This window comes from Choristoneura fumiferana, unplaced genomic scaffold (genome assembly GCF_025370935.1).
Source record: "Choristoneura fumiferana unplaced genomic scaffold, NRCan_CFum_1 Sck3bRy_90;HRSCAF=270_pilon, whole genome shotgun sequence".
NCBI classification, from domain to species: Eukaryota; Metazoa; Arthropoda; class Insecta; order Lepidoptera; family Tortricidae; genus Choristoneura; species Choristoneura fumiferana.
The window spans coordinates 1-23070 of NW_027413076.1; the positions used below are offsets into that span (position 1 = coordinate 1).

Sequence of the window (23070 nt, forward strand, 5' to 3'; positions counted from 1 at the left end):
GGGGGGGTCAGAACAGTTTGGCACAAGAACAAAACAATTGTGATTTTCATAGCCACTTTTTTCCATAGGGCCAAATGATTTGGCTAGGAGGAAATAAATTTCCTAGAGGTCAAGCATTAAGTGTGACAAGAGAGGGGGGGAAGTGGGTCTAATCTAGAATGAGCAAATTTGCTGTGATGATAATTTACGGGTGGCACCTAACCTGCTCTGCAGCAGGCAAAAAGCCAGGACTACTTTTAAACAATAACCACAGATCTAATTTCAGATAGAAGTCTCAAGGTAATAATAATAGCAAAATAATCCAATATAAAAATAATATATTTTAGGTACACCATGTGTGAGTGGAGTGGCCACATATTAAGTTATAGATAAAATTATTATTGCACAGGGAACCTTATCTTGTAATGATGTAATTTTATTATAACTAAAGTTTTATTTGTAGCAGACGCTTCCCATAAAATTTACCATAAATTTGATGTGCTAGTAGTTTATCTATACCTACATGAGTAATGTTTCTGACATACAATATACACAGCTTAAAACAGAACTTAGAAACCTGAAATTTGACAGACATATTCCTTGTGGGTTATGGAGCTGCACTAAGGGATTACCCTAAATTGCCAAACTTATGTTCTCTGATTGTTTGTCTGATAATTATTTGTTTTAAGAGAAGTTTCCCTGCCGGCCGCGCGGCCGCGTTAGGTATTCGTTTGGGATATTGCTGTCTTTATCGCTCGTGACATAAGCGCTCGCAGCCGTCCCCCTGCCTTCCGCAACGACGTCCGTAATTTATATCGAGATAGCTGTAGGCTTTTCAAGATTTGGGCGGTTGAATTTTGGGTTTCGTTGTCCTCATATTATACGAAAAGTATAGCACAGAAATCAATGATATTTTACAATCAAGATATTCATTATATTTTCTATGCCTGTGGTTTTTTCGATTTTTGTAAAAATGCTTTATTATAACGTTTTAAACTTTCGTGATTCTCACTCATAGTCAAAATACCATATACGGGACTTATCACGCTATTTTTACACAAGTAATATTTACCTCGACGTTTCGGCAACGTTACAGTTGCCGTGGTCACGTGGTCTACTCGTGACCAACGTGCAACGTTCTGATATTACACATTTATATGAAAATCTGAAAAACCACAGGCATAGATAATTACGTCTAGTCCATACTTACAAAATTTCATCTATTTCTGTTGCCTAGTTTTCAAATGAGACCGGGACTACGTTTGTATGGAGAATGGAAGAGACTTCTCTTAACAATTTAATGTCTGATCAATCTGTTACACAGGTGACACATTGTTTCTTGGAGGTTGTGGCAGATTCTTCGAAGGCACCGCTGATCAGATGTATCAAGCACTTATAGGCATTTTAAGTGCTCTCCCTGACCACACTAAAGTGTTCTGTGGCCATGAGTATACACTTCAAAACCTGACATTTGCTCTACATGTGGAACCTGAAAACAATGCAGCAAAAGAAAAGTATCAGTGGTCTGAAGCAAGACGGCTGGAGGGAAAGCCAACTGTGAGTTCCGAAATCTTTGTAGTTATAAGACTGTGTAGATAGTGTACTATCTCCACAGAAGTGGGGCCATTCATAAACCTCACACGTTTCTGGAGGGGCTGGTGATTTGTGTCATTCAAAGAAAATAAATTGCAAAATTCATACTGTAATTGTCACTGGCTAAAAATCATTAAAATCGGTGTGACAGTATAGGTATGTGAATTGTTTTGATAACTATCGCCACTTATTTTGGCTTGGTAGTCTTGGCACAGAAATTATGTGTGATATCTAAAACAATGTTGTTAATCTTATTATATATGTATTATAGGTCCCATCAACTATTGCCGAGGAAAAACTGTACAACCCATTCATGAGAGTAACAGACCCAGTAGTCATGAAACACGCCAAAAAGAATGATGCCATAGAAACCATGAAAACCATCAGGCTTGAGAAGGATAACTTCAAAGGAAAACTATGACGAATTTAACGATGTACCTACTTTGTCTTGCCTCTAATGTGAACTTCTGTTGCATTTCTTTAGTTTGAATATTGTTTAATCCAGTTGCAATATTTTATGGTATAGTATATATTTTTATATTCTCTTTATAAAGTTGTTTTCCTTTTATTTGTTTTTATTTTCCATGGTTTGCAAGGGTGCATAATTCTTCGCACCTTTGTCAGTTGGAGTATGAACTTGCAAATGTGGGTCAAAAAGGGTGTCTCCATAATTGTATCATATTGTAGTGTGTGTGTGTGTGTGTGTGTGTGTGAATTCATGCATATACAGGGTGTAACATTCATATCAGTCAGTATGGGAAAGTCTGAAACTATAATACATACGAAGATCCGTTCTTAGGAACCATGTCATTGATTTTAATAACAAGAAAAACTGCAACCATACATTTTCAAAAACTTGTACTCAGCTCGGGAATCGAACCCGGATGTTTTGAAAATAAAACTTACATTATTAAAGAATATGAAATACAATGCATTTTATTCATTCTAGATATCGTGTTTCATAGTAACATTTATTGCTTATGACCTTCACTACCGATATAGAAATAATGTATGTTTTATTTTTCAAATGTATGAATGCAGACTGCAGTTTTTCTTGTTACTAAAATCGATGACATGGTTCCTAAGAACAGATCTTCGTATGTCTTATAGTTTCAGACTTTCCCATACTGACCGATATGAATGTTACATCCTGTATATAGTTTTGAGCACTCGTGTCGTAACGTAAGCATGGACGTTTTTTTAATATTCAACGTAACTGCTGTGCTATTTAAGATATTATTATATGCAACATGAATCACCATCTGCAAGCTAACGATCATGACACTAAATGATACAAATATGTGGAATTACACCATTAGAAAATTGTTGGGTTGAGTTCATTCTTATTGAACTTGTGTTAGATAATAAAACGAAGCAATATTATAAATACTTTATAATTAAGATTAGCCTAAACTTAAAGCTGACAATCACGAGAAAACTAAAAGCTAAGGGGATGCTGTTGTCACTGTTCTTTCTTTATGTACGCTGACATCTCTTCTGCATATTTTTCTTTTGATCTCTCGAACATAGCAACATATACCTGTAATAAAATAAAATTGCATTATTTTGAAGACATTTTTTTTAACACTCAACTATCAAATGCTTAAAGTGTTACTTATTTAAAAAATTAACACAGACCAGTGATTAATCTCAATCTCACCTGATGGTAAGATTCAAATTCAAATCATTTATTCAGTAAATAGGCCGCAATGGGCAATTACACGTCATTTTTAGGGTTCCGGAGCCAAAATGGCAAAAACGGAACCCTTATAGTTTCGCCATGTCTGTCTGTCCGTCCGCGGCTTTGCTCAGGGACTATCAATGCTAGAAATCTGTAGTTTTGCACGGATATATATGTAAACTATGCCGAGAAAATGGTACAATATAAAAATTTAAAAAAAAAAATCATCCTCTCATTCTCATCCAACCCTATAGTGTGGGGTATCGTTGGATAGGTCTTTTAAAACCATTGGGGTTTGGTGAAACGATTTTTCAATTCAGTGATTTTTTTGCAAAATATTCAACTTGAAATTGCAAATTTTCATTAAAATCGAGCATCATAAAAGTTTTAAAAAAATCAAGATAAAAAAGATAACTATAACGGCTAAGTTTGCTTGAGAATTATTAGTAGCCTAAGGTATAAAATATACCTAAACTTGGAAGATTTCATATAAAATAGGAAATCCTTAGAAAAATATTACTTAATTTTTTCGTAATGGCTATGGAACCCTATTTTGGGCGTGTCCGACACGGTCTTGGCCGGTTTTTAAACTACCAGCGCTTTCGGAAAGTGATGCACTACGAGGAAAGGTTAGTTTTGTGTTAATATATATTTAGGAACTAAGGCGAGGTCGACGGAGGTCCGCGAGCAGACCTCCTATTTCTGCGTTGCTTGGGCGCTTCGCGCCTGGATATCATACTAACCTAACCTAAATTTTTTTTTGTTCATTTATAACAAATAATCAATAGCCCAAACAATAATATGCATAATGTGTATTAGTCTAATACAAATTAGTCCAACTGAAATTATTCTAATAGCTTAATATGCCAAAAAAGTAGTAGGCCAAAGTATTACTATGCGACAGTACTATTATGCCAATACAAATTATGCCAAATCAATTATGCGAAACAATAAGTCAAAAAAAATTATGCGATTGAAGGGGATCCCTGCAAAAATATGTACCCTTTTGTCTTCTGTTGTTAAGGCTCTCCATCTTGAAGCTAGTTGCCTGGTAACCTCTTGTTTAGTCGGCTCACTTCCCATTTCAGAACTGGTCTCAGCCACAACCACTGGCCGTTGTTCTTGGCAAAATTGAAAGAAAGCATTACAAGGTTTCTTGGGTGCATTAGGGTCTCTTTCTGGCTGTAACAGTTGTAGATTTTTGTAAGTTTAATTTATATCTTAAAATCATAAATAGTAACTAGAATTGCCTTACAAAATATATATTGTAAGTGGTCATTAAATCATTATTTTCATAAGTTACCTTATCTGCTTTGCTTTTTCTCTTTGGACCTGGCTTTTTGCCCCCTCCAGTATTCTGCTTATCTGTCTGTTTGGAAGCTGGCTGTGTCTTAGACGTAACCCGCGAGGTCTTTGCCACAATTTCCGGTTTAACCTCGATCTCAACAGAAGCAGTTCTAAAGCTATCACCATGTTTATCCAACTGCTCCACCAGGAGCTTAATATCTTTGCGATAGCGCTTTGTTATTTTCTTTGCTTCATGTATCCTGCAATATTATTAAGTTAGCTCACACATTAATTTAGGAAATCATACACACAGTTTAGGAAAACAAAAACACAAACCTATTCACTATTCTTTCGTTATCCTGCTGCAACACCTCACATCGTTCCAACAACAATTGGTATTTACGCCTATAAATCTCTTCCTCCGATGGTAAACTAACCATGTCATCAGAGTCGTCAGAAATATTAGAACTCAGTTGTTGTACTGTCATTTTAATTTATTTCACTGCACCAAAGTTCAACGCGATCAAGTTTCTTTTTATTCAAGTTGTCAGAAAGCTTGTCATTCGGCCCATTGATACCTGAATGTTGGTATTTTCATAAAACAGTATTTTTCTTAGTAAAACCGTTGAAATTTCAATGAATACCTTTTACTTATTTGAAGTGAATTATACAGAGGAGGCAGTTTTTTAAATTATGATAATAACAACAAAATAGTATATTTATTGTGTGTAGCTTTGCAGTATTACACATTTTTTTGTTATATCGAGCGTGGTTGCACCGTTTTAACCATGTGCTCAACTCAACGACGAAAAAATTTCAATCACGTTCTATCGTTCTATCTCTTTGCGTTCTATCCATCGATAATGTCACACCTAGGTCAGTACTATTATATATTCTGTGCCTAGGCCCTAGTGTCACACAAAAACGTATCACCGTGTTAACGCCAAGTAACGCCCTAGCATAAAGTGTTGCCCAAATAAGATACAGTTGAATTCAACTTTTTTTGGGTGGGATCATCACAATAAAATAAACAAATTTTAATGCATACAATAACCGTCTGTCTGTTAGTTCTTCACGCATAAAAAATGCTGAACTGATTTAAAATCTATTTGGTATGGAGATACTTTGAAACCCGAGAAGGTTGTTAGTTTTCTTTAACCCCAAAAATTGCAGTTATATTATATTATACTTCAATAGTCGGTTGCGGGACCTACCACTGGTAATTTGACCTGGTCACTGTTTTGATTGGATCCTGTCTGTTGAACTTTAAGTTCAAGTTAGACCTCATATGGAAGACCGTTCCAATAAAACCGCATTCAACGATTCAACGAAGAGTCACTCGAATTGTCAACGACCGGTATTCCTGAGAAGGGATTGTTGCATCCCTATGTGTCTTATACCTTATTTACCATAGGTAGGGGGACATGCTCTGGGGAGTTGTTCGATCTATTGCCTGCTGATAAGTTTCTGTTTAAAACTTTCGTGATTTTCACTCATTATTAAAATACCACTAACGGGACTTTTCACGCTAAATCATACGAGTAATATTTACCTCGCGTGAAGCGGTTGAAATAAAGCAGAAAAATTTCAATCGGGACGATAGTTATCGTCATCTTCGTGGAATCCATATTAATATTATTATAAATGCAAAAGTGTGTTTGTATGTTTGTCCATCTTTCACGGACCGACGAAAACGGAGCGACGGATCGCCGTGATTTTTGGTATTAAGAATTGTTTATGGGCCAGAGATATGATACATTCTATCCCAGAATAATGCACAGTTCCCGAGGAAACAGCGCGCGACAACCGAATTCCACGCGGACGACGCCGCTGGCAAAAGCTAGTCCTATTATAAATAAGTGTCGGCGTCGGGATGAATGTTCGGAGGGACGCTTGGACATTGTTAGATAGTGTGTTGTTGCGTAGTGTGTATCGGTGTGACGGAGCGACAAATAAAAATGATCAAGTGCGGGTAGTTCGAGATACGAGTGCCGGTACTGTTTGTGATCAAGTGCAGGTAGTTCGAAGAACTCGCGCTGCTAGGCAGACTTGACACCCCACACTTCAATCTACTCGTGACCACGGCCACTGTAATGTGGTCGAAACGTTGAGGTAAATATTACTCGTGTGTTTTAGCGTAATAAGTAAGTCCCGTTAGTGGTATTTTAATTGTGCTATGTTTCTGATAAAAAGTATCTACCTTCGAATCTCTCTAGATTCTACCTTTATTTTTAATTTATATAAATTAAAAAATATTAAAAAATATATAAAAACTTGTTTGTTTGAGGCTGTTTATACTTGATTGCCTTGGTCTTAGACAAAGATTTTATTTTGCACTAGAGCATAAATAGTCATTTTGTGTCGCATAGATCCAGCTTAAACACGAACTTTAAAAAAAACATTTTTTTAATTCTTTTTTTTAAATAGCCTATATAGTGTCCCACTGCTGGGCAAAGGCCTCCCCTTTCTCTTTCCACTTCCGTTTATTCTTTAAGTATTGTACAATCAAACGAACTTACCTGTGATGTTCGATTGTAATTATGGTGAGGAGTCCTGTCCGAAGGGATTATACACTGGATAGGATGCCGTTTGCGGCAGCCACGACTCACAAGTTCAGAGAATATTAATATTTAGAATTTTTTGCGGCGGTGGTGTGGCCACCCCAGCCCAGCAGTACTGGTCACACCACCGCCGCCTCCTCATTCAAGTGCAGAGAGGCGCGAAATTTTAATCATTTGAATGAGAAGGGATGGGTTGGGAGGGTTGCTCCCTTCGGACAGGACTCCTCACCATAATTACAATCGAACATCACAGGTAAGTTCGTTTGATTGTACAATTATGGCTCAGAGTCCTGTCCGAAGGGATTATACACTGGATCGATGTACAGAGTAAAAATGATTAAAATTTGTATATCTTAAAATAAAAAATCACTTTATTATTCTGATATCAATTGTAAGTATACCCGTCTAGGTATCACATCGCGCAGGATGCTAATTAAATCTAACTTACGAGTTTAATAATAAATTCGTATATCTTAAGAGTAACAATCTTAGGTTTATTGCTAAATTATAAAAGATCTAGCAAAGGCAGAATTGTCCAGTATTAAAGGTCTATTATAAAACTTTGCGAAGGTTTCAGATGATTTGCTCCATCCGGCTGTATTTCTAATAATATCTATGTTAACTCCGGAGCGAAGAGCTGCAGAAGTAGCTGCATGTCTTGTACTGTGGCCGGAGAAGGTCTTGATGTCAATACCACTGTCTCCTAGTGTATCTTTAATCCACTTACTTATAGTTTGTGAACCAACTGGCAAGTGCGGTTTTTTAAAAGAAATAAAAAGTTTATCTACCAGGGAATCTATTCTGAGTGGTGTTGTCTTATCTATATAATCACACAAGCATGTGGCTGGACAGATCTTTGGGTTTGATCGAAAAAAGGGGAGTATCAACAATGGTTGTTGTTTGCCTAGGCTAGAAGTTTTGATTTGGTCACTTATCATAATTTCGACCTGGTCCTCTAGGATGATTATGTTTGAGAGTCGAATTAAGGACAGTGTTTGCACCCTGTGGGCCGTAATTAAAGCTATTAATGTTACAAGTTTTTTGCTAATTTTCTGTAAGTCTAAGTTATCATGAGGGAACCAATTGGACAAGAAGTTTAATACTATATTTGGGTCCCAAGTTTTGTTGTACTTTGGTCTTGTTGGTCTCAACTTAGATACTCCCTTAAAGAATCTCTTGACAGTGGCGTTTGTTCCTAATTCTGGCCCCAGTAGAAGAGATAAGGCAGATCTTACAGAATTCAGGGTTCCGTAAGATGCCCCATTATTAAATATTTTAGTCAAGAAATTTATTATATGGGGATAGTGTAAGAATATGGGTCTGTACCTTTTTTATTATTATAAATCCACCATAACTTAAGCGCAGAATCATATTGTTTCTTTGTGGAAATACTTATTGATGCAAGAATTATTTCTGTTTCCCATATGCCCTTGATGATGTAGGCTTTCCTGATAGCTTCACAGCAACCAGGGTAAGATCTTGCCGATGGAGGTCTCTAAAATTTAACAAACAATTACTAGCTTTAAATTCTATAAAGTTAGACACTTTTAATTTGTTTAACAGTGGGAACCATGGCTGGGCTGGCCAAAGAGGAGCTATTAGAATACCTTCCGCTTGTTCATCCTTAATTTTTTGTAGGCACCTCAATACCAATGAGAAGTTTGGAAAGGCATAAAAAAAATATTTGTCCCATTTTATAGTGAAAGCATCCACCGCAATTGCTTCAGGGTCTGGTCCCCATGAAACATATGTATTGCATTTTTTGTTTGTATTTGATGCAAATAAGTCAATGTTAGGTATACCAAATTGCTTTGTAATGTGTTCAAAGGATTGATCTGACAGAACTAGGTCCCTTTTTGTTAGATATCTTCTAGACTCAGGGTCAGCTAAATTATCTTTTGATGAAATGTATGAGGCAAATACCCATAGACTTCTATGCTCACAGAACTGCCATAACTCCCTAGAAATGTAGTTAAGATGAGTATATTGAGTACTTCCCATTTTGTTAATACATGCGATTGCGGTTCTGTTATCTATTCTCAATAGTATTTCTTGGTTTTTGAGTGAGTGAGTGAAATGTTTAAGTGATAAGAGAGCTGCCTTTAATTCGAGGTAATTTATGTGGTGGGAACTGTCATTTCCATCCCAGTGGCCAAACACTTTATCCTTGCCACACACAGCTCCCCAACCTGCTCTAGAAGCATCAGAGTAAATTTCAAGGCTGAAGTTAAACGAATGTATAGGATTTACTGAAGATTTGATGTTTGATAGCCACCATTGGAAATCCTTTTCAAAACAACTGGGAATGTCCATGAGTGCATCAAAGTTATCACCTGATTCTTGTAATGCAAGTACCTTATGCCGCTCAAATACTTTTGTGTATACCACACCATACGCTATGCCAGGGCACACTGATACTAATTTTCCGATTATGTGAGCCAGTGTTCTAATTTTACACTGTCTTGCTAGGGAGAGTGTCTTGATTTTGTTACTAATTTCTTTTCTTTTTTCAGACGGAACTCCAATAGTCATATTTTTTGACTGCAACATGAGGCCTAAGAACTTACAAGATTGATTTGGAATTAAACTGGACTTTTCAAAATTAATAGTGAATCCCAGACTCTGTAGAAGATTGATAGTAAAGTTTGTCTGTTGGCATAAGATTCTACTGTCAGTGTGTATTAGTAAGAAATCATCTAAGTAATTTACTAGTTGGAAACCTTTGGATCTCAGATGAGCAACTGCTGGCCTCATCAGTTTTGTGAAAACATAGGGGGCGGTACTAAGCCCAAAGGGTAGATAATTGAATTCAAATATATTTTGTTCAAAAACGAATCTAAGGTATTTTTTATGACAATTATTAATCGCTATGGAGTAGTAAGCATCTTTCAGGTCTATGGTTATCATAAAGGAATCTTTATCCAATAATTTAGTGGCAGTTCTTAAGTCTTCTAGCTTAAAATGTGGTGCTACAATAAACTGATTTAACGCTTTTAAGTTAAGAATAAGTCTGTGTTTCCCATTAGGTTTTTGGACTGTAAATATTCTAGAGAGGTATTGGCCTTCTGTATTTTTTACTTTAGAAATCACTTTGTTATTTAGTAATTCAGATATGCATGCTTTGATTATAGGGATTTCTTCTGCGGAGAAATTGTTGTTAGATGGAGTATGAGATTGGATTGGGTCAGTAATTAAGGGGATTTTATATCCTCTAATCCACTCCAAGACCGTTGTACTTGCTCCTAATGCAGTCCAGCGTTCCACAAACTGGTTAGTGCTTACCTTTATTTCTTGTAAGCGGCTGTGCGTTGCACATTGTTCATTTTGGACTGGAATTGTGTCTTGTCTGTATTGAATTTTCCTCTGAATTTCTTTGTCTGGTTGTTTTTGCGGTAATTGTTGGGGTTGTTCGTTCCGCTTACATTGTATTGCCCCCCTTCTGGTTTTGGTCTTTGGCTCTGTGAGGCTTGGTTGGATATGAAGTTTTTTGCCTTTATATTTGCACCCTGGCGACCCACAGATTTATATTGCCTTATTTTATTTCCAAGGTCTTTTCCAAATAAATGACCATCAAGGGTGTTAGGTGTTAAGATTGATAATGAATGGGCATGTAGATATGCATTATCTCTATTGCATGGCATGCCTTATGACCTTTTGTGTAATGACAACACCATGGGTTGTCTACTGCTCTCTATCTCGTCTTCCGCCCGTCGACTCACTGCTTGTTATTTTGTTGCTGTGCTGTAATTGAATAAATCCTGATTCATCTGAGAAATCATCCGTCTTCATTTTATTGTATCCACGATAAACCTCTGAAAGGACACCGACTGCTGCTCCTACAGGTTATGTATGCCCAGTTCACGAAGAACGTGGATGGATGAGGTTAAGCATCTGACTGAACACAAGTAAGCGCAAATATTTATATTTTTTTGGAGCGATATGCCTGCTAATGGTGATGATGTGTTGGAACCTCGTGGCAACATGCCTGCCGCGAACTCGCAAGCGACAGTGATGCATGCCGCAAGCTCTCATGCCAGCATTGAAAAACTGGAAGGCGCTCGCAATTACCATTCTTGGAAATTCGCAGTAAAAATGTCATTGATGCATGATGGATTGTGGGACATTGTGGAGACTGGTACTAGTGAGGGAGATGTGCTGCGTGACCAGCGCGCCCTAGCAAGAATATGCTTAGCTACTAAATCAAACCTATACCAATACGTAAGAAATGCCAAAACCGCCAAGGAGGCGTGGAAATGCCTTGCTGACGTCTTCGAAGATTCAGGTTTGGTGCGCAGAGTACTCTTATTAAGGCAATTACACAGAATAGAGTTCTGCAATTTCAAGTCTATGTCAGATTACATAGAAGCTATAATGACAAATGTTCAACAATTGGCCGATATAGGTAAAATAATTGAAGACACTGAAGTAGCAGAGGTATTGTTGAGTGGATTGCCTGTTGAGTATGATTCTCTTGTTTCAAATTTGGAGACCGCAAATATGACAAAGAAATTGTCCAGCGAGGTTGTCCGAGCCCGCTTGTTACAGGAGGAATACAGGAAGTCTGACTCCGAGAACAACACTGCATTTCTTTTGAAGAATAGATCATTTAAAGGAAGATGTCACTTCTGCAAGAAAGTAGGTCACATGAAGGCAAATTGTTTAAAATTGAAACTGAAGCACAGGAGCAAGAGTAGCGAAGACCAGGCCATGGCTGCAGGTTTTGAGGTGCACCAGGATGTGTGGTTCGTGGACTCTGGATGTACTTCGCACATGTGTAATTCTCTGGACTCTTTTGTCAATTTGAAGACTTTTAATAATAAAGTGACAGTTGCAAATAATGAACAAATGCAATGTGAAGGTATAGGTGATGTATTTTTGAACTTAAATGGTAAATTAAGAAAATTGTGTAGCGTTTTGTATGTACCAGGTCTTGCAACAAATTTAATATCTGTTAGTAGGCTTATTAGTCGAGGTTACAGCGTGAGGTTCGACAGGACAGGGTGTGTCATTGTAGACAAAGGTCTTAACAGGGTTGCGTCTGCTTTTGTACAAAACGGTATGTATAGATTGAGCATAGGTGAGAATTCGTGCAATGTGGTGAACTACAAACCCTCACAGGGCGAGAGTTTGTTAGTTCCGCAGTTGCTACTCAGGATGCAAAACAATTGTGGCACCAGAGGTTGGGGCATATTAATCAGAGGGATTTGCAGTCGCTTGGGGATAGGTTGCCTAAAAATCTTTTGTTACAGAACCAAGGACAGCAGGAAGGTAAATGTGTTCCTTGCCTTGAGGGGAAGTTGGCCGCTAAGCCTTTTCCTAAAGGGGCAAGTGTGCTAGCTGATAAACCGCTAGCTCTGATACACTCTGATGTATGTGGCCCACTGCCGAGTAGCTGGGGTGGCGCGAAATATCTGCTCACCTTCACGGATGACTGCACGAGGAAATCATTTGGGTTCTTATTAAAGAAGAAATCTGAGGTATGTGACCGTTTTATTGAATTAGTTAGTATGTTAGAAAGGCAGACAGGGCTGTATGTTAAGTGTCTACGTTCAGATAATGGCGGAGAGTATTGCAACAAACAACTTTCTCATTTCATGAAAAGAAAGGGTATAGTGCATCAAACAACAGTGCCATATTGTCCACAACAGAATTCCGTATCGGAGAGGCTCAACCGCACTTTAATGAATAAAGTCCGGTGCATGCTGCAGCAGTCGGGACTGGACCGCCGTTTTTGGGGTGAGGCTGTGATGGCCGCCATATATTTGAAGAATAGATCTCCAACAGTGGCATTAGGTGGACGTATTCCGGAGGAGGTATGGACTGGGTCTAGAGTGGACCTTGGTCAACTCCGGGTCTTTGGTTGTATGGCATATGTAAAGGTACCAGATGTTAAACGTGGTAAATTAGATGCAAAGTCAAAACCATATGTGTTTGTGGGTTATTCAGACACAAGTAAAGGTTATAGGTTGGCTGACTGTTTAGACCCGAGAAAAGTTGTATTGTCAAGAGATGTAGAATTTTTAGAAAATAGGTTTTATAATTTTCGACAGAATAATAATGATAATTGCAATAATTTTAATTTGGATTTTATTTATGGATTTATAAATAATGAGGATAATTGCAATGTGTCATTGTCAGGTGATGTGAATGAGAATAGCATTGGTTCCAGCAGTAGGAATGAGAGTACTATTGTCAGTGATGTGAATGAGAGTAGCATAGGAATTTGTAGGAACGAAAGTAGTAGTCCTAGTGATGTAAATGAGAGTAGCATCGAGTCTATTAGCAGGAATGATAGTACTGTATAGGAGTGTAAATGATAGTAGCAACATTTTAGAGAGTATTAAACGTGATCATAATTACTCATTAAATTTTTCAGATGGAGCTGATGAAGAGTATTGCTCTGCAAGTGAGAGTGGCTCTCTATCTGATGGTTCTGCGGGAGTGAAAGAGTGCTCACCGGGCAGCACCACGTCTGCTGGAGGGAAGTGACGGCAGAGGCGGAAGCCCGACCTTCGACCTCTACAGAGCGTCCAGTGCGTAGTACGCGTTCTGCTCTACCCAAGAGGTATGCCGATTACGATTTATCTTTGATGGCGAATGGTCGTGCGTTCGAGCCAACTACGTATGAAGAGGCCGTATCCAGCGCTGATGCTGATGACTGGCGAGCTGCTATGACGCAGGAATACGACTCGCTAATGAAGAACAAGGTTTGGAAGCTGGTAGACAGACCTAAGAACGTCAATGTGGTAAAAAGTAAGTGGGTATATAAAATTAAAAATGATGCCTCTGGTAATTTTATATGTCATAAAGCACGACTCGTCGCGAGGGGCTTTACGCAGCAGGAGGGGATTGATTACAATGATACATTCTCGCCTGTCGTACGCCACTCTACCATGAGGATATTATTTAGTTTGGCAAATGAACTAGATTTAAATATAGATCACATTGATGTAACTACAGCATTTCTGAATGGAAATTTAGAAGAGACCATTTATATGGAACAACCTAAAGGTTATAATGTAGACCATAGTAAGGTATGTTTACTTCAAAAAAGTATATATGGACTGAAGCAATCTAGTCGCATGTGGAATTTAAAAATTCACAATGTTCTGTGTAACAATGGTTTGGTTCAAAGTAAAAGTGAACCTTGTGTGTACTACATAAGGTCAAAAAATGATTTTGTTATCGTAGCATTGTATGTTGATGATTTTTATTTGTTTTATCAAAAAGATAGCTTATGTAAAGTCAAGCTATTGCAAACATTAGAGAAAGAATTTAACATTAAAAATCTGGGTCCCATACAAAGCTACTTAGGTATCCGTGTTCGTAGAGATAGAAAAAACGGGACTTTGTCTTTGGACCAGACTGTGTACATAAAGAGCATTTTAAATAAATTTAATATGTCTAATTGTAAGCCTGTATATACACCTATGCTTCAGTGTACTAAGTTAGAATTGGAAAATAAAAATGAATGTTTAAGTGATGACACATTCAAGTACAGACAGCTTATTGGTTCATTAATGTATTTGTCTGTCTGTACACGACCGGATATTGCTTTCGCGTGTAGCAAACTTAGTCAGTATAATAACTGTTATGGGAAATCACATTGGTCAGCTGCCAAGCGTTTGCTACGATATTTAGCAGGTACAATTAATTACGGTTTATTGTTTATAAAAAGTAAGGAATTGTCATTAAGTGCATATAGTGACGCTGACTGGGGAAATGACTGTCTTGATAGAAAGTCTTATACTGGTTTCGTTATAAAGCTGGGAAAATAACACAGTTAATTGGGAATCCAGAAAGCAAAGGTCGGTAGCGTTGAGTAGTACTGAAGCCGAGTATATGGCTATAGCAGATGTATCTAAGGACTTATGTTTTATACAGAACCTTATGTCAGAGATACTTCCAGATACCCGTATGAGCATTATTGTTTATAATGATAATCAGAGTGCGCATAAATTAATTGAGAACAAAGAATTGTGTCATAAGCGCACTAAGCATATTGATGTTAGATTTCATTTTATTAAAGATTTAGTGCAAAAAGGGTTTATGGTTGTAAAGTATCTGAGTACTGAAAGAATGATAGCCGATGCTCTAACTAAGGTATTAAGTGCTAGAAGAAACAGTTTATTGATGAATAAAATGTGTGTAAAGCCTTGCTAATTATGATTATGTGTACATGCATCATGAATTGTTTGTTTATGCTAAGTTAGCATGATAGGTTGTTATTTTATGGTTTGGACTGTATACCTACTTGAATCTTGCATTGTGTAGAGTCAATAAAGTGTTGATGTAGAGTCGATGTAGGATTGATGTAGAGTCAATATAGAGTTAATGTAGAGTCTATATAGAGTCAATGTAGAGTCTATGTAGAGTCATCAAGCATGCAATTTGTTGTGTTCGGCATTAGATTATAATGCATAAGGGGAAGTGTTAAGATTGACAATGAATGGGCATGTAGATATGCATTATCTCTATTGCATGGCATGCCTTATGACCTTTTGTGTAATGACAACACCATGGGTTGTCTACTGCTCTCTATCTCGTCTTCCGCCCGTCGACTCACTGCTTGTTATTTTGTTGCTGTGCTGTAATTGAATAAATCCTGATTCATCTGAGAAATCATCCGTCTACATTTTATTGTATCCACGATAAACCTCTGAAAGGACACCGACTGCTGCTCCTACATTTAAACATTTCCGTTTCTATATTGAAAAACAGTAGTCTAGTTTATATTACAATATAAGTAAAATGTTCAAAATCCTTAAATGTACCAAATTTGGCAGCTGAAGTTTGTTTACATTCAAAGTCAAAGTCAAAATATCTTATCTTTATTCAATTTAGGCTATAACCAGCACTTATGAATGTCAAAAAAATCTACCACCGGTTCGGAAAACCTCTGCTGAAGAATCCGGCAAGAAACTCAACGAGGTATATTTTTTTAAACAGATTTACAATAAGTATTATTAAATGATATTTTCTCAAACATGCTCGGAAATGTATGCGTTAATGTCACGAAATGGAGACATGAAGTTTCTCATTTATGGCTCCCTACTACCTCCCTACATAACTTCTTGGCCTAGGCCATGAAGTATGTATGAAAATCCATTATTGTCCGCTGCTCTAACTTTTTAATTTTGCTTACTAACATTAAACTGACAAAGGAAAAATTACGAACAGCCAACCAACACTACTCTGTAAGCATTTGCGATACTGCGATGCGATGCGATGCGATGCGATGCGAAGCGATGCGATGCAATGCGAAGCGATGCGATGCGAAGCGATGCGAAGCGATGCGATGCGATGCGAAGCGATGAGTGCGATGCGATGCGATGCGATGCGATGTGATGCGTAGCGAAGCGATGCAATGCGATGCGAAGCGATGCGATGCGATGCGAAACGAAGCGATGCGATGTGATGCGATGTGATGCGATGCGATGCGATGTGATGCGATGCGATGCGATGCGATGCGATGCGATGCGAAGCCAAGCTATGCGAAGCGAAGCGATGCGATGCGAAGCGATGCGATGCGATGCGATGCGATGCGATGCGATGCGATGGATGGATGGATGGATGGATGGATGAAATATTTCCTCACATTGTTTGAGAAAAGCACTATACAAACCTCGGCCAGAACAGGGATTGCTGGACTCCTTTTATCAACAGGTTATAAGCATGCTAGCAACGAGCATGTGTAAGGCAACCTGGATTTTCTACCATGACAGTAAAATGTGCCCACGAAAATCATACGGAATAAACGCTCGAATAATGCCCGGCTGCGTTCAACTTAATTTAGGGTCAATTTGACGGAAGTGTGGCTAGGCCTTAAGAATTAAGACAAGAGAATACTAGAGACTAGAAAACTCTAGACAATCACAGCTGTGACCGCGTCAATCATTCAAAGCAATCATCGCAATCATTCTTCTTTCAAGCGAAGTCCGCCCGTTACATTTAAATAGTTTTGCATTACGAAAAAGTTACCTGCTTTCCTATACCAATGGCCTCGACACTGATTTTTGGTAGCACCAACTGGAAAATTTCTAAACAGATGCTGATGTACAGTAGCCAATACAATTCGTACGTAAATTATGATTGATTATATTGATTGGGTATAGTAGGAATTATTTGAGCTGTCCCGATCTCGTTAACAGCCAACCTTTCGAACAAAGCCATTGTATTCTATTATGTCCTCAAGTGCATAATCCTCAGTTTAAAATGAAATGAAATATAAGATAAAATAGCTCATTGAAATAACGACTTTATTATTTACATTAGAGAGTTCATTTTAAATAAAACTTTGTTGGCAGATAAGCCTCAAAAGTATTATCTGCGAACGTGTATTTATTTTAAAATGCACTTTCTGCTCTAGACAATAAAGTCGTTATTTCAATGAACTATTTTATTTTATATTTCCGTTCATTTTAAACTGAGTATTATGCGGTTGAGGGCACAATATAATACAATGGCTTTGTTCGAAAGGTTGGCTGTTAACGAGATCGGGACACCTCAAATAATTCCTAGTATAGCAGGTGCGGCTTTGAACCGTTTCAACTGTCATATTCCGTGTGTTACGAAAATCTACTAATAAACTAATAATAATGTATCGTGTGGTGTGTAGTTACAAAATTACAAGTAACAAGTAGGGAAATGTCGGTTGAGATGCTTCAGATCAGCATCCAGCAACATCCTGTAAAAATATATAAGTACAGTCACTAATAAACCAATATCTGAGTGCATAAATATCTGATACGACTGACTGATTTCTACGGCTGGTACGTGTCAAATATTATTCCACACTCCGCTGCGGCCGATATTAACGCACCTCCGTAGGTACACTGCGTCACTATACAGTTTATTTATAGAATGGTAGACAACCCGTTGTATGTGGTAGCCTAGCTAGTGGTTTGACCTATGGCCTCTCAAGCAGAGGATGGTGGTTTCAAACCCCGGCGGGCTCTCGTCTTGTGAGTTTTTTAGAATAGTATGAAATTACATTTGAAATTCACCACGAGCTTTACGCTGAAAGGCAACAACTTAAGGAAACTTGCTCATAACTTCGAAGCTAATGGTGTGCGTAAAGTTCTCAATCCGTGTGAGAACTACAGTTCTAGCTCTTTTAGGTCGGTACCTACCCAACATTGGCACGTAGATATATAAGTTGAGATGACACGATGATGGTAAACAAACATTCTTCATCTGATGGTGGTAAGCAATCTCCGGCGGGGCCCATGGACATTAGCAACTACTTTTTATCACCGAAAATTGCAAGTCCCGAGGGAACAGCGCGCGATAACCGAATACCACGCGTGCGGAGCCGCGGGCAAAGCTAGTAAATGATAAATGACCAATATGATCATACTCCGAAACATGCATTGAAACTTCGTGTCCGTGGCGTGACATAAACCTACCGTGGACAAGGTCGAAGGTCGCAGTTTCATCGACGAACACGGGCAACATATTGTATGGTACCGCCCGATGTTAGGTACGGCGTACCATAGCTGCCTGGCACGATCGCCCGAGCGCTTACACACTTGATACACTGATAGGTGGGCAAATCAACTTTTTTACCGACACTAATATGTCCGCGACATTTTTCAAGTAATTACAGATTTTTGTAAGTAAACATGTTTTTTTCTGTAATTTAATAGATGATGTACATGAATACCTGCCATCCTACGTAAAATCAACCTATTAAACCGTGAAATATCTTGTTGGAAGTACGATTTTTTGGTAACGCCAGAGACAATTTTGATAACGTAGGAGACGCCCAAAGTGTCGGTAAAATAGTTCATTGGCCCAGATACAAACAACTGAGTGCATCTTCCAGCGGGTAAGCAATAAGTTTTTTGTTAGAAATTACATTTTAACCCAATATTTTTTTTGTTGACTACTTGCATTGTCATCCAAACAAGCTACATTTTCGTATCAGATTTCAAGTTGATGTCATTACCTAACCGTTGAAGAGTTCCGTCTGATACTGGCTGGACCACAAGAAATTTACTATCAGATTATTACAATACAATACAATACAATAACTCTTTATTGCACACCAATACAGTAAACAGTACAGAGAAAACAAGTATATACATAGAGATTTTCTAAGGTAAGCAATAGGCGCCTTATCGCTTCAGAGCGATCTCTTCCAGGCACCTTTACAATGGACAGAATAAGGAATACATTTTAGCAGGTGGTGCAATTTACAGTAGATTAGAGCTGTATCAAGAATACATAAAACTAACACATACAATACACATACACAACAAATCTAAACAGATAGATAGGTAGATAGATACCATAAACAACACATAAATAAGCTAACTATAACATTTATACGCAAGATGACAGGTAGTGCTCCCTAAGCATAGACCTGAAGATAGGCAAGGACTTAGCGCGCCTCAAGTCTATATTATTGTATTGTCACAGGATATACTAAAACGGGAGATTAATTCAGGAACTCAAATGAGAATCGGCGATTAGGTCTACGTCATGTATGACATGAAAAAAAAATACTAAGATTCCCAAAAAACCAATCTTAATTTGATTACTTAATAACGATATCTCTTGTCCGGGTGAGCGGTTAGTTCCGATGGAGTGCCGAAAAGTTTCTCGATGAGAGCTACGGCATAGATTTCACTAGTGTGCTGCTTAAGTGCTAAATAAGAAACAACACAAGCTGAGATATGAGGTGCATAGGATAAATTCATGTCTGTATCGTTGTCCAGCGTGGTGTAGCGGTATAGCACACGGCACGGAATGCCGAGGACCTGGGTTCGATTCCCAGCGCTGGTCTTATTTTTCTGGTTTTTCTGTGCATCTATATTTCAGTTTGTATTTTCGATATAGGTTTTACGGGATGACCGTAAAAGTAAACAAAAAATTTGGAATTGAAATAAAAAATACAATAAGATTCCAAAAAAACCAATCTTAACTAAATTTATGCACAAAATCGTCTACAGAGTCAAAAGTTTATTTAAAATTATTCTTACTAGGGAGGTAGCTACTCGTATGTATATTCCTTTACAACAGTAAGTAATATCTGTACGATGTCTTCCAATATGCGGCGTGGAACTATCTTATAGCAAAATCATGAACGCGAACCTTCGCGAAGGTCGTCCGCCTCCGCCATTGCTTTGTTTACGTCCGTGCCCTGCGGGCGCAGCGGCTGCCACTCGCGGGATATCAACACAAACCCATGGGGAAATCTGATAAGAAGTACGTTTACTATTTGACGTTATAATTCATCACTCTAAACAAGTTAATTGAACGAATTTTGCGATCAAATAGTTATAATTCAAAGTTTGCAGAGAAAACCTAGGATCGACCATTGGACCAGTAAAAATTTCATCAAAGATTGAATAATTTAGCAAAATAGCCGAAGTGGTTGAAGAAGAAATTGCTAATTGCCAAGCTTACCTCTTAGTTAGTACGTGTAACAAAATGTGTCGAAAGTTTTTTAAAAACTTGTTATCCTTGTCATGCTAGGACCTAGCATCTACTTTTAATAGCTTTCCAGCTGCGCAACAACCAAAAGCAAAGTAGCCTACAAGGACCTTTCTCCTTCTTGTACAAAAACTGATGGTTAAAAGTTTAAACATACTGGATAATAATTATTACAATCTGTTATTGCCTGCTTGCAGAATACGAGCAGATAGTATCAACAACTTAAGAAAGCGATATGACGCTTTCTTGGAAGAGGATAGGAAACGCAAGGAGCGCAATGAAGACATCCTTACCAAGCTTGATAAGATGCGGAACAGCGTGACGCGTTTTAAGGTAGGTACAAAAGCTTCTGTCTTTTACGTAACATACCCATTACAAAGGGTGCTAGACCCCTAGCTAATTTTAGCTTGTCACTGTGCATCTCTTTTCTATAGATTGTTTTATTTCTAAAAATGACGCATATTACGATCATTGCTTTTAAAGAACTTTGAATATTGATAACGATTTAAATGTTTCAGTCAAATTTCTACTTAGATCCGAGGCTACCTACGAATATCTATGGAGATGCACAGAAAAGTCCCGTAAGAAGATACAATGAACCACAAATATCAACAGAGTTGGATATTCGAACGAAACATGTCGATGAAACTCGCTTACTCAGTCAAATAAGCAAGAAATACATACTCATTCCCAAATTAAGATCAATTGATGTTAATGATTATGTTCCTAGAGCAATACAACAAGATAACAATAATGATAATGATTGGAAAAGTAAATACAGCATTTTGGATCAACTTAAACAGATCGAGAAAGAAGAAAAAACTAATTCATCTGCATTTAACGACAGCAAATTCAAAAATTACCATAATTTATCAACTGGATTACCTAAGTATCAAGAGAACGATGAGCCGGTCAAACTTTTTGTAAAAAGTGACTTCGAAGGTATGACAAAGGAATCTCTAGTTCATGAGTTTACTCCCATACAGCAATCTCATGTACAAAATAACATGGCGGCAACATTTAATGATTTTGCTGTAGACTCTGTCAAGAATATTCACGTAGAATCTGAAAAACAACCGAAATCTCAGGAACCTGATATAAAAAGAGGTGAAATGGAGTCTACCAAGATAAATGATTACGTTGATAATAATTTTAGAGGAAGCGTTGAGGAAAATTACCAGCAACAGCCGAAAGGCGAAGCTAGTTTTGTCGTTTCTGAAGCTCCTGTGCAAAATTATCAGGCAGCGGACGCTCATGAACATGTTGAATACACAGCTGGTCAACAAAACCACTCTGGTGAAACTGCTGATAAACATGAAACCGAAAATACCGAAAAATCGTATCTTGGGGAGGAACAAATTTCTCATGTAGTTGCTTTTCACCCCGAACAATCATACCCCGGCAATAAAGACACCTCTCAAGCAGCAGCACTTCATCCCGAAAAAGCTTACCCTGGTGACGACGACATTACTCATGTAGAAGTTCTTCATCCTGATGAACTCGGCCAAGAAAATGATTATCCAATTGACATAATAAACGTTCAAGAATTCACACCAGGCAATAATGTGAATTTGGTTGACGGCGTTAACATTAATCCAGAAGGGCACAATGTAGAGCAATATATCCCACCGAACCACGAGTATGTTCCTGAGACAATAACAGCGGCCGATCAGGAGAAAGATGTTACTTATCAAGATCCAGTCTACACAGATGAACAAGTAACTAACGAAGGTAATTATGATCCTTCCCAACAATATGAGTCGACAGGGAATGTGGATAATATGGACATAGCATCAGGAATTCAAGAATTTGAAACTGAGCAAAACGAAATGTATTACTCAGAATCCAATGCTCAAAACTATGACCAATACAATCAAGGTGATGTGGTTGACGTCTACAATACTGGATATACTGGTCCGATGGAAGGTTACGATCCATCGGCTTACTACGAAGGGACGCAGCAGGAGGGCGCATATCCTGTGGAAATAAATGAACACGAGGAAACTTCGCAACGTTATGACCCAAATTACGAACAGCAATACGCCACAACAGATGCGGATCAAAATCAATACCTACCGCAACAGAACGCAATGGAACAGCCGCAAAGTCAACAAGAAAACCTAGATGCACTAGAGACAGCAGGTGATGCTAAAACTCCGGAATATGACCGAGAGCAATATGATACTGAGCAACAGGAGATCGCCGAACACTTAGAACAGCAACTAGACATGGAGGATGGATATGTTGATCAGAATTTAGCTGGAAACATTCGTGATATCACTGATGAATCAATTCTATACCAACAAGCAACTCCTGATCAAACTCTTGAACAAAATTTGGAAAACCTAACAATTCCTGCTGTTGAGACATAAGCTTAATTAAATACCAGATATTTTAAACAAAATTGATTAAATATAAAAAAATCAAATTTACACTTACCTCATCTTCTTACATCTTCTCAGAAATGACTATTTATGCTCAACTATTTATGATTTTCAATCCCCAGTTAAGCTTATTCCATAGAATGTT

General features: G+C 37.9%; 3 protein-coding genes across 6 annotated transcripts; 2 read left to right on the plus strand and 1 right to left on the minus strand.

Moving 5' to 3' along the window:
• The first annotated feature begins 1283 nt into the window (after positions 1-1283).
• On the plus strand, positions 1284-2140 carry LOC141445259 (hydroxyacylglutathione hydrolase, mitochondrial-like). The gene is made up of 2 exons (XM_074111053.1): positions 1284-1536; positions 1844-2140. Exons 1-2 carry the CDS (start codon positions 1360-1362, stop codon positions 1991-1993), a joined length of 327 nt encoding a protein of 108 aa, XP_073967154.1. The 5' UTR covers positions 1284-1359; the 3' UTR covers positions 1994-2140.
• Positions 2141-2950: 810 nt separating this feature from the next.
• On the minus strand, positions 2951-5117 carry LOC141445260 (uncharacterized). The gene is made up of 4 exons (XM_074111054.1): positions 4877-5117; positions 4557-4800; positions 4256-4435; positions 2951-3112 (listed from the first exon to the last, which is right to left on the minus strand). Exons 1-4 carry the CDS (start codon positions 5026-5028, stop codon positions 3035-3037), a joined length of 654 nt encoding a protein of 217 aa, XP_073967155.1. The 5' UTR covers positions 5029-5117; the 3' UTR covers positions 2951-3034.
• Positions 5118-16611: 11494 nt separating this feature from the next.
• LOC141445257 (uncharacterized) lies at positions 16612-23070 on the plus strand. 4 transcript variants are annotated; one of them, XM_074111047.1, is made up of 3 exons: positions 16612-17178; positions 20739-20874; positions 21060-23070. In XM_074111047.1, the coding sequence occupies exons 1-3, from the start codon at positions 17099-17101 to the stop codon at positions 22911-22913; spliced, it is 2070 nt and encodes a 689-aa protein (XP_073967148.1). In that variant the 5' UTR covers positions 16612-17098; the 3' UTR covers positions 22914-23070. The 4 variants fall into 4 exon arrangements, with proteins under 4 accessions (XP_073967148.1, XP_073967152.1, XP_073967149.1 ...); XM_074111051.1 differs by lacking the exon at positions 16612-17178 and adding an exon at positions 17645-17873; XM_074111048.1 differs by lacking the exon at positions 16612-17178 and adding an exon at positions 17985-18065.